The 12,375-nt window shown below is 33.5% G+C and overlaps 1 protein-coding gene across 2 annotated transcripts; it reads right to left on the bottom strand.

The window, feature by feature from the left end:
* Nucleotides 1–6,352: 6,352 nt before the first annotated feature.
* Nucleotides 6,353–10,269, bottom strand: LOC137818541 (protein trichome birefringence-like 25). 2 transcript variants are annotated; one of them, XM_068622029.2, is made up of 3 exons: nt 9,650–10,269; nt 8,636–8,913; nt 6,353–7,583 (listed from the first exon to the last, which is right to left on the bottom strand). In XM_068622029.2, exons 1-3 carry the CDS (start codon nt 9,918–9,920, stop codon nt 6,816–6,818), a joined length of 1,317 nt encoding a protein of 438 aa, XP_068478130.1. In that variant the 5' UTR covers nt 9,921–10,269; the 3' UTR covers nt 6,353–6,815. The 2 variants fall into 2 exon arrangements, with proteins under 2 accessions (XP_068478130.1, XP_090152399.1); XM_090296273.1 differs by having other exon boundaries at nt 9,505–10,267.
* Nucleotides 10,270–12,375: the final 2,106 nt, after the last annotated feature.

Here is a 12,375-nt window from a genome sequence, read left to right as displayed (position 1 = left end):
AAATGAGAACAATTATCAAGAATAATCCATCAACCATATCACGTATTGGAAATAAACATGAAAACTATTTAAGAAAAGAGATTGACATAATTAATATATATTTAGAAGATTTAAAGAAATGTATGCACTTAATAGTCTTCATTATTTCAAATATTGAGTACTGACTTCAGCGTTGAAGGGTATTTTGCAAGTACCTTTCATCCCTCTTGAGATCCAAGATCCAATACCTATCTTACATCCAAAAGTTCTAAACCTGCTATAGCATAAGAGGGGAGACATTTTCAATCCATACAATAACAATTGTCATTCATCGTGGAATCGAGAAGGACACAAAAGAGACTTTATGGTAACAACGAGAAACATAACAAACGAATAGACAAATATGTCAGCAAAAGCCTGAATGATTGAGACAAAACAAATGACAATGTTGATTGAACTACAAAGAGAGTTGGTCGAGCTCAAAAAGAGCAAAATGTGGAGGAGATAGTGATACTCAAATGAAAGCACGAGAATAAAATTGGCACAACGAAGACATGTGTCCTAGAATCTTGAAAATGAGTCCAGTCGAGATGCATTTGCGAAGCAAGCACCACCGTACCCAATGTATTTCCCATTAGTCATGACCCGATCACTAGAAGCTGAAAGTCAAAAAGTTGAGTCTTGGCCTAGTATCTCAGCCCACACCTTGGGAATAGTGGGAGGAACCTCACGACACCCCTTTGTCGATAAAATCATGGACTAAAATTGCCCTCAAATTGGAAAGGACTGATGATAAACCAATATGATGGAAAGACAGACTTAGATGAACATGTTGATGTTTATGTAACACAAATGACTATATACAATGGACGACGTCCTCATGTGTCGAGTATTCCCTTTCTCATTAAAAGGTGGGACCCTCAATTGGTTTACCAGAATTTCACCCCTATCCAATAGACTATTTTGATATGCTCTTAGCCAAGTTTGAAACACAATCCACGACAAGCCGACCTCATCATCTAACTTCCATGGCACTCATAAATATTCAACAAGAAAAGGGGGAGTCATTACGCCTGTTTATGGAGAGGTTAGAAAAAGTAGCATTGAATTAAAAACCTCAACACTGAGGTAGCTTTGCACCATATGGTCACAAGCCTAAGGTGTAGTTAAAATAGTTTATAAGAGTAGAGATAGAGAGAATCACACAATGTGTTTATAGTGGTTCACTCTTAATCAAGAGCTACATCCAGTCTTCAGTTAACCACTGGGAATTCACTATGTAATCAAACCTAGATTACAAAACACACACCAAGAGTGATGATCTTGAACCCTTCAAGAACACACACCACTCATTGGCAACACCATAATTTCCAGAAACACTTTTTCTAAAATTGCCTTACACAAGAACACACATAAATACAATGTTCAAGGAGAAGAAAATAAAATACACCTGGGTATTACAAAACTATAGTTCAAAAGTATACAAAACCCAATCCTATTTCACACACTTGAGATGATCCAAAGCTTTTGAATTTTTGAAAAACATTTTTAGTAATCTCTCTTTCTTAGAGTCATGAAAAGAATATCAAACAACCTTTATATAAACTCAATCAAGTGGTCAAAGTTGTTAGATAAAAAACCAAAAGTAGTTAGAATCATTTAAAACCAGTTCAAACCACTTTAACAAAAACTTGTTATGAAAACAAAGGTTGTTTTCCAAAACAATCGATTGAAATAATTTTCATGTTAAGGTTTTCATAAAAAACAACTAGTTGTTTTATAGAAATAATGGGTTGTTTCTTTTTTACAACAAAGACAAAACAAAGCAAAGCTTTTCCAAATCATTTTAAAAACCACTAAGTGTTAAACAAAAGGTTGTTTCGACATTTCAACAGGTTGAAATTTCACAGCCTTTTAGAAAACCCATCTTTTCAAAAAGATAAAGATTCAAATGAGCTTGGATCATGTTAAGGAGTGAATTAACAAGTTAAAAACTACTAGACAACACACACACTTAACAGGAAGGTATTCATGTTTTCTACACAGATTTGGAGGCATCAAAGCATCTTGTTCAACAAGTTTAGCCGCTAGCAAGCTACTGGGAACAAAAATTGTCGAAGTTCAACAGGTATACTAAATGTGAATCAAATCGAATTCTGGAGGAAGCCTTTAATGTCAAACTCATCCCTGCCCCCAAAAAGCTACCAACACCACCGAACGTTGACCAAAGAATGCCAAAATCTCAAAGACAAGATTAAAGAGTTAATACAAGAAGGACACTTCAAGAAATTTGTCAAGGAAGTCAGACACCCAACAAGACCTTGGTCCTTACAAAGAAGGAGTTAGGATGGACATGACTATAGTGAAAGTCATCGCCAATAAGAGAATAAGCAGTAGAGACCGACCCAATGACCTAGAGTAGAGGAAACTCGAGACGCCCCCTAAGAGGAGACAAACACAATCGTTAACAAATTTGTGGGAAGTTGGGTTTCTATAAAATTTTACTTATATAAAACCTTGACTTCTAATAATATTCTTTATCAAATACAATGTTTAGGAGATGAAGTAGACCATTAAAGAGTAGTAAAACAATGAAACTTTTTGGAGGTTAAATGTATTGTAAAGAGTAAAATGAATATTCTAAAAATATGGAGAATGTTGGAAAAAAATATGGGGTACACGTAGTAATTGTCAAGAATAAGTCATGCAAGCATATTTTTTTGGGCCGAAACACAGTAATTGTTGTATTTTTTATTTATTTTAAATAGCTTGTTAAAATTATGGTAGAATTTCAAGGAACAAAATAACAAGTACGTTGTTATATTGACATTTTCTTGACTGTTTCTTCCTGCACCTCCATATCTTCTTCTGCCACCTCCACACATAACATGAAAATACATTTTTATCCTTCTTGTGTCACCCCCATAGAATAGTTTCCGGATTATGTAATCCAGAAACTCATTTGGAAAAAGACTTCTGGATTATGTAATCCGGAAGCTAATTACAAATTTGAAAAATGACTTCCGGATTATGTAATCTGGAATATTATAAAGGGACAGTTTTGGAAATTCAAAAATTTATGGAGGTGAGAGAAGAAGATATGGAGGTGCAGGAAGAAACAGTCCATTTTCTTCTTGCACTCCTATACTAATAAAAAAAGAGACTAAAACATTGTCCTTCAATGTACATGTTAGTGTGGTTGTCATTTTGTTGTTCCACTTCTATTGTCCACTATACTCAAAGAGGAAGAAGGGGAGAGAGATTTTTTATGAAAAAAAACTCGTTCAAGAAGTTATTATATATGTTTTCTGAAAAGCTTGTTTTTGAAAATTCTATTCCAGAAAACTCATTCTAGAATGTATTTTATGTGTTTCGAAAAGTTTGTTATGGAAAGTTCGTAATAGAAGGAGTGATATATATTCTGAAAAACTTGTTTTAGAAATTATGTTCCATAAAACTTATTCTAGAATGTATTTCTATTTCATGTGTTCCAAAAAAGTGTGTTTCAGTTGAAAATAATGTTTTATAAATCTTGAAAAAATTGTTCTGAATATTTTTAAAATAAATAATTTGGAAGTCACTTTTACCAAGAGTAAGAAGATGTCATTTTAAAATTATGGGGGTGCAACTAGAAGTTATGGGGTGCCGGGAGAAAAATCTTCTTATACTTGGGGGAGACACACGCAGAGTTATATTGCTGATTTCATTTCATTCGTGAAAGGAGAAATCTGAAAGAGAGAATTTGAGGAAGAAGATGATCTATCGAAAGTGGAGTCTCCTTACCGGTCCGGTCACCATCCTCGGCGGCGTAGTCGCGGTCATTGCCGCCGCAAACGTCATCTTCGTCAAGAATGTAAGTTCCTTTCTTCCTCTTTCCAAATCCCATCATCCCCTCTCTGAACTTAATTCGCCCTTTCTAGATTCGTTTCAAAGGATCGACCTTGATTGATTTTTGTTGATTCGGGTGTTGATTTTTTAACTGGGTTTCCTGTAATTTAATGAAATTCTTGCAAACGTTCGAGATTTGTTTCTGTGACCTCGCTAGTTGCTAGTCTTCGATATTAATTAATTATGTTCATTTAATTCGTTTTTATTTTTGAATGGAAATGAAATTCGTGTCTTTTTTAAATTTTAATTGCCTCCACCGATTGGATTATGGTAGTTAGTTTGTTTGCTCCTGATCCTGAAGATTAGGGATTTCTCCAAAGAAAATTAGAAGCAAAAGCCTGTCTTGATAATGGGGTTTGTGTAGTGTCCCCTGTTTTCTTGTTGATTGATTTAGACTTTTGATGAGGTGATCAGTTGGTTGCCGAAGTATCAATCAATATAGCTTTATTGTTTTGAAATGGATCATTAGGCGTCATAACATAGGAAGACAAGGGAGCTGGGTTTGGTTTCGTTGTTGATTTTTGTTGTACAAACTTCTTCTGGGAGTTCTTTCCCTTCCTTAGGTGTAGCATGTGTGCTCATTGGTGAGCGTGTTGGTGTATGTGGGTCAATTGCTGGCTAAATGTGTAGTATTTTCCAAATTATATTTAGTTAAAATGAAGAAGACAGAAGTTTTACTAAAAAAAATGTCTTATTTCACTTTGTTGGCTGAAGAAGGGACCGTCCAATTTATAGTAACCGCCAAATCCTATCCTACTGGGTGAGGTTGCTTAGATCAAACAACCTAGACTAATTGAATTCTATAAAAAATCAAATTCTAAGCAAAAATAATTTATAAGAATTACTTTCTCAATGGTTTGTTTCTCCTATGTGTAGATGTTGAGTTATGTATCTGAGATCTTCATCTGTTGCATTTTTCTTCTTGTTGGTTTTTAAAGATTGAAATAATTTTAATTTACCAACTTTATTGTACTTTACAGGATCCTTTCCTCAAACCAGATGAGAGAAAGTATGAAAATCAACCTGCTACCAAGTAAGAGAAAAGAGATAACAGAAGTTTGTGTTTTTGATGTCAGCTAAACCCTGATTTATGAGCTCTGTATACTGTTTTGCAAGACATGCTCTCTCTAGTTAATAAGACTGAGATTCTGAATGAAGTTTGGACTCTGGAGCTTGGACCCTTATTTTAGAACTAACCTTCCAAAGTTCTAGCAAACTGGTTCATATTTCAGAGATCCTTAATCTCTTCTGTACAATGTCAACTGCAAATGTTTTAATGTGATTTCTATTATTCCATTTCTTTCTTTTATCTCTATCAGTTTACTGTTATTGCTTGCATTTTTGGATTATTATGGCAAAAGTCACTTCTTTCTCTGCATAATGCTTGTGTTGACAGACTGTTATACCCCATAGATATGGCTTATAAAATTTAGTGTGAGATTGATGTTTGTGTATGGCATATGTGACGAACTTAGCTTCATGCATCAGCTGTCTTGTAAATTAGAAATTCCACAGTTTTGGATATTGGTCATTTAGGGTAGCAGCTGTGGAGCATGATATTTTTATTTGATTCCGTTATACTTATCAAATACGAATCTGAAACTGATTGTCTTGTATACTTCATCTACATATGAGAATAGAAACATATATAATATATCATAAACATATATAATATAAAAACGTAGGAACGTTGTTCTTTAATGAACCAGAATATTGAAATTGTTTCTAATTGTACGATTTCAAGAAAAAATGACATTGGTACTATTTTTATTTGTAGACAATAAAAATGTTTTATAATTATTTTGTTTAAAGTAGCATGTTTAAAAGACATGCCCTTTATTTGGATTTGTAAATTTGTTATTGTATTTTTATCATGTTTTATAAATTTATATTAACATTTAGTCATACGTCTTTCGTGCACACTATCCTACATATTGGTAGAATATTTTTATTGTTATATTGAATCTTGTCTTAATCATATCCTATACACATAGTATCTGGACATCATAGGGTGGACTGTTTCTTGCTGCACCTCCATACCTTCTTCTCTCACCTCCATATATTTTTGAATTTCCAAATATGCCCTTTTGGATTACGTAATCCGGAAGTCATTTTTCAAATTTATAATTAGTTTCCAGATTATGTAATCTGGAAGTCTTTTTTCAGATTACATAATCCGGAAACTAAATAAGACTTCCGGATTATGTAATCCGGAAGTCTTTTTTCAAATGTGTACTGGATTACATAATCCAAAAACTAGTTCATGGGATGACAAAAAAGGATAAAAATGTATTTTCATATTGTGTATGGAGGTGGCAGAAGAAGATATGGAGGTGCAGGAAGAAACAGTCCATAGGGGTGACAGTAACCTGCCACTGGTCTGGCTAATGTTTTATTTCAAAAGTGGTTGTAATTCAACAAAGTATAGTAGAATTACAGGTTGAAATTTCAGTTTGCAATATGGCAAGGCAACAAGTATGGATTCTTTATTGACGCCTTAAACAAAAATGTCATTTCATAAATGTTTTATTTACACATATATGAAACGTATCAAGGGCTTTAACAAGCTTAATACGTGAAAGTGAAATTTGGACTGGTCTCTGCTGCATACTAGCAAGCTTCAGCTTTACTCAATCCTGAGACTTTATTTCTACATCCAAGTATGAAAAAAATAGGTATATATTCCTCAACAAAATTATATGAAAAGGACATAAGATGAGTTTATGTTGAGTGCTACGGTTTACATTTTTTGCTTGCTAGCTTTTATTAATCTATACAGTCCCATTTACAGAGCAGAGTTTAACCTAATGCCTTTCTGTATAAAACTGCCTTTTGCAAACTACTAAAGGTATTAAGAAACTACCATGCAGCAAAGAATCCTGAATTTAAAATGATCATATTTGTAACCAGCTTCAAATCTTGATGATCCGGTGATAGCTTGTTGTTTATTAGGCATTGACTATCATTTGCATTATTATGTCATTCCATGAGTCAATTGGTCCTGGCAAACACCAATGTAGACAATCATTCTGAACTTTAGCATTCTTGTCTTTTGCAAATGGTTGGAACTTCCTGTAAGGTCCAGGATGTCCATCTGGTCTCAGCAATGAAAGCAGAGTTGTGTCCAAAAGTTTCAAGTTCACCCTTTGAGATCCTAGGGAAGTTGCCTTCTCAAACTCTTCAAGTTCAATACCTCTCATGATGGAATCCACATCTATCATATGTATCTGACCCTCTTTGAAGGGTACAGTTCTGTTGCAGTACCCTCCACTAAACCACTCCCCATTCTCAAAGTGGTCAGGTGTGGTGGTTCTGAAGAGAACAGTGGCCTTGTGGTTAGAGTTTGTGAAGAACTTGAAAACTTCTTGTAATACTTTGCGGTATGCGTAGTCAAATCCTAGCTCTGTTAAGTTCTTTCCAGGGCAGTAGTGGCAGCCAGTGACTGTTCTGTTTTCATGGTATATTGCAGTCTTGAGAAACCATTTTCCACCACCAATGACAACATAGTCAAAGTTCTCATATTGGTGGGTCCACTGGTCTAGAGTGTCAACATAAAGTTGTATCTCTGATGAGGTAACTCCATTCATGTCCTCAAATATAGCTGCTTTAACAAGGAAAGGGGTCCAGATTACTGAGAGTGTGAAGTTATGAGAGCGAAATTTCCATATCTTTGATCTATATTCCTTGTCATGGTAGATTTCAACAGCTGGTTCCACCTGCAGAATAAAATAATTGGAATTTGAACTAATAACCCAATTTGTAGGACCAAATGAGCAGACACTACACGATGCCACAAATAGACATCTAGGTAGTTCGTATGCACAAATCTAATGGCAGTAATGAATACAACGCATACCAAAGTGTGAAAGATGCAATTGAAATAGCAAAATTCAGTTAGACAAAGTATTCAAAACTATTCTTGAAGGTTTGGTATACGATGTACGTATACAAGTGTTTCCCTATCAACGGTAGGTAAAGCTGCTTGGGAAAAGACACTATATACTGCTTGAATCGTGAAGGCTTTGGACCAATAGTATAATATAAGCAACAGTTGTCATCCACAAATGGAAGCGACAGATTTTTTCACAATGAAGAGGATTATGTATAAAATGACATGCAGTGCTTGTAAATCAGTAAGCCAAAGCAACTAACAGTGAATTGATGTTGACCATGATTCATGATCGATGGACAAGACACTCTGTATTACAGAACTACTTAGTTAAAAAATCACGGAATCGCATGGCTTCATTTTAAGTATTCGAAGATTTTGAACATGGTTATTGGTTAATGAACAAGAAAGACTTTTAATAAACAATGAAGCTGCAACTACATAACTACTTGGTTAATATAAAAAACAATCACTTGGCTTCATTTTAAATTATTGGAATGCTGGCCTTTACTAAGTCTGAATAAAGAAAAAAGCAAGAAAAAGGTGGGAAATAACAAATGAGTTTGATTGGCACAGAAAAAACAGAGAGAAAAGAGAAACAAAAAAATTGTGTGGTCCATTAATTATTTTCACTTTTTTTCCTTCTTTGATATTTTTCATAAACCAAATTGTTAATGATTTTATTTTTATTCTATTTTATTTTATTTTTATTCTATCATGGACCCTAATTTCTTAAAATTTGACAAGCAAGAGAAAGTGAACTAAAGCACACACATCCTGAATACTAATGAAGATTCAAGGGGGGGAAATCTTTCAAGCAAAAAAGGCTAATGATATCAAATTTGCAAACTGGTTAACTGATATTAAAATTCACAATACCTTTGAGAGAATGCAAAGTAGGGACTGAACATGGTTACGGGAGATGGAATCACCAATGAAAGACAATGATTTGTTTCTCATGAACTTAAGAAACTTCTTGGGATTGAACTTGGGCAATTCACAGTTTCTTGGACTCCATCTCCAGTTAAGGTACCCTGAATCAGGACGTCCATTCTTCATACAATTTTGATGAGGTTCAATCACACGGCAGCTCTCATTAGTGTACTCAGGCCCAGATTTGTCTGGCACCCATTCTCCCACAAAAAGATCACATTTTTCTGCAGATACACATTCACAATGCCCATTATCATTGGCATTACAAATTACTCAATTTGTTCTAAGATTTAGATAAGAAAAAGAAGAACTAGTTGTTTTATACGATTTGGTGTTGGAACTTTTCATTTAACTTAAATCCCCATCCTGTTCCAATCGCAGAGAAGTAACCAATAATCAAGGTTTTAAATTGTTGTTGCCATTACAATTGCAATTTTGTCCTAACCTTTGATATTGCAGAAAACAGTTGACAAATACAACTACACTTGTGATCATAAACTCCACAATTGTGATTATGCTGCCACAATTTTGATCAAAAGAATCCCACCATTGTGGTGAAGGAAACTAAAAAATCTTGACATTGTGGCCTTGCCAAGAAGAACAGTAGGAACAAGTTACATTAGTTTAATTTTTGTTTCAACACTCATTTGGAGACCTGATGAAGAGACCATCAGTTCCCAAAATGCACAAACAAAAAAACCTTGGTGGGTGGATGGAACATTCCATGACACCCCACCAACTGAAACAAAAAACATGGAAAGACAATGATCTAAGTAGTCCTAAATGAGAGGAAAGAAGCAGAAACGGATCCTTACTCCTTAGTTGTTTTCATTCTTTTGTGATGTTTTCCATAGACAAATTTTTCAGGTTTGAAACTCGAGCAAGTCTTTCCTTTCCAGTTCATGCTTGTCACATAAAGAAAACAATTTAATCACCACAAAAGAAGTAAAATTCTCTTACCATCCTTAGAGATTTGAGTCTGATTCTGATTACTTTCGGGAAAGTCATCAGAATCAAAAGGCTGAAGATCAGAGGAAGATAAAACAGGGGAAACTGCTTTTGCATCTTCTAGAGGAGGTGACTCCACCACTGATGAGAAACTGAATGAATCCCACAAGAGAAGGCGAACAGCGAGACCCACCAAGAAAATTGAGACTCCTAACTTGACACACATATGGTTGTGCTTTTGCAAGGACAATGGTCCCGAATCAGACCTCACTCTCTTCACCATCTTGTATCAGATGCAAAGATGAAACCACAACCACAAGCAAAACTATGCTACTTTCTCATGAAACGGTGCTGCTGAGTAATTATTATAGGGAAACCGAAGCAAGTTAATATACTGAATAAGTGAACCAGTTTTCTGCACACTCTTTGTTGGGATAATAATGTATATGTTGATGCAAAAACACATTACTTGACATGTACCATGTGGCAGCCATAAATGGTCAAAACATAACCAAAATAGATAATAATATCATTTTAAAAACATATACATAAAAAATAAAAAAACTTTTCACGATGAAACACGTTCCATTCATAGTGCACTTCCTTTGAGAGCGAAGAATGTGTGTCATTTGGTCTCACTGTCCAACAGAATGCTCATCTTTTTATCCATCTGCACGTGTGATGTTCAAAGATTTTTACCTCAAAAGTATGATTCGATGAATTTTGCTTTGTACTTTTGGTAAATTAAATTCATTCACATATTTTGAACTGTGATTTATTTGGCAACATGTAACTCACTCTCTCTCTCATGCACCATGATGGAAAGATAACAGTAGTTTGATGTTGCAGGCTACCAACTTTACTTTTATTTCTTTGGATGAACCACGCTGCATGTCTTTACTTGAGTAACATCGAAGTCACTGACTCTGCATATGATTCACTTTTTGTTTTTGAAAACAATATTGAATTGTGTTCCAGAAATTCAGTAAAGTTTAAGGTATATCTTAAGACTTAAAATATTGTTACAATAATTATCACACAGTTCATACAATATTTTAAACATGACAATTCAAAAATGTAATATTTGTAAAGGATATAGTTTCCAATGACCAAACATTATTTTGACATTACATCATATGTTTCAAACCAGTTTTGGTAACCTCTCAAACAAGAAATTTGGTTGAATTACTTTTTTTGTTAATATATATATATATATATATATATATATATATTATTGATCAAACTACCAACTTTATAATTGTAGCTACATGTAACGTAACGGTTTATATTCATAGTTCGATGGAACGATCAACATTCGATAATCGAATTCTTAATGACATAATTAATCAATAATGACTCATCATGAGAACAAATGACCGATTTAATAATTATAATGATTAAGTAACCACTAAAGATAAACCATAATGTTTATCTTGATGGTTGTCTTAAAATCAATCTAACGATCACAATTCGAAGAGACTATAAATATAAACTCTGTATGAACTATATTATCTATTTTTTACTCATATTTCATTATTTATTATCATACTTAAGCACTTTACTGAGTTAGGTACAGGATAATTTCTTTCTAGTTTACTTCCTCCTCTTTTTGATGATCAGTCTATAAAGAGAATTTTCGTATTTCTAACATTTTTGTTAAGAACAATTATGATATAAGTTTTCAAAGTTTCAAAGATCTCACTACAAGAAATCATTAAATAAAAACCAATCTTAGATACTAAAAATACCAAAAATAATTAGTTGTTATATTTACCAAATTAGATACTATTTTGGTAGCTAAAACTTAGGTAACTAATTAAATATCAATTGAGAAACTAGAAACTAATTTAGAAACCAATAATTTGTTTTAGTTTCTAAAATAATATTTAATTTAGTTAATATAGAAACTAATAATTTGTTTTATCTAAAATTAGTTTTTAGTTAATAAAGTTTTAGTAGTGTGTACATGGAAGCTTCTTGAATAGTAATTTTGCCTTTTGTGTGGCTATAGATTCTGGACACAGATTCTTAAATATTTTGGGATTCTTAAAATATTGTGTCGGTGCTAATGACAGAGAATTATTTTTTTTTTCCCTTTAATGATTTACTTTAAGAAAAAGTCCATTTAATGAATCCTTTAACCTGGTTAAAACAATATGATAAGAAACGGTTACCTACTTTTAATGAATGTTACAATAAACAAGGGACAGTTAGAGTGAAGAAGTAGTTTGCCAATTTATTTAAGACTGATGTATAAGATCTAAATAATCAATCAAAACAGTAGTTGTTCAGTTTATTTTTTGTTGACCTTTTGAATTGAACAAACAATTTTAATATTTATTTGACCTTTATCAACAAAAGAAGTTATCAAAATACACTCCTCAACAGCTAGTTCCAATCAATCATGACTGTTCACAATAAACCTTAGTGTTCATTAAGGTTCTGGTGTATGACAGAAATTTGGCAACTACTTGAGGCCACAACTACATACCCTTGTGTTCAAAATTCTTGAAACAGCAAACATTTTTTGTAGGACAACCCTAACAAAACTGAAAATTACCACAAATGGTATAAATAATTGCAGGTGTCAAACTCCAAGCTACAGAATGAAGGTTTTGGTTTTGAAGAGTTTGGTATGATATGATGAACATTAATGGCCTGCATTTAGTTGAGTCCCTTTGTGGGGACCAAATGTCCCTTCCCTTATCTTGCAATTGAGAGGATAATAGAGTTTTCAT

This window comes from Phaseolus vulgaris, chromosome 10 (assembly GCF_051622355.1).
Source record: "Phaseolus vulgaris cultivar YP4 chromosome 10, ASM5162235v1, whole genome shotgun sequence".
Classification (NCBI taxonomy): domain Eukaryota; kingdom Viridiplantae; phylum Streptophyta; class Magnoliopsida; order Fabales; family Fabaceae; genus Phaseolus; species Phaseolus vulgaris.
Note: the sequence above shows the minus strand (reverse complement) of the source record. Positions and strands in the feature narration are given on the sequence as shown.

Bases quoted from the DNA above. Each gene is read 5' to 3' on its own strand.
- LOC137818541 (XM_068622029.2), bottom strand. From the start codon at position 9,920: ATGGTGAAGAGAGTGAGGTCTGATTCGGGACCATTGTCCTTGCAAAAG. The intron at 8,914-9,649 runs GTAAGAGAATTT...GTGTATCTGCAG, and splicing joins GACTCAAATCTCTAAGGATG to AAAAATGTGATCTTTTTGTG. The intron at 7,584-8,635 runs GTATTGTGAATT...TTTATTCTGCAG, and splicing joins TACTTTGCATTCTCTCAAAG to GTGGAACCAGCTGTTGAAAT.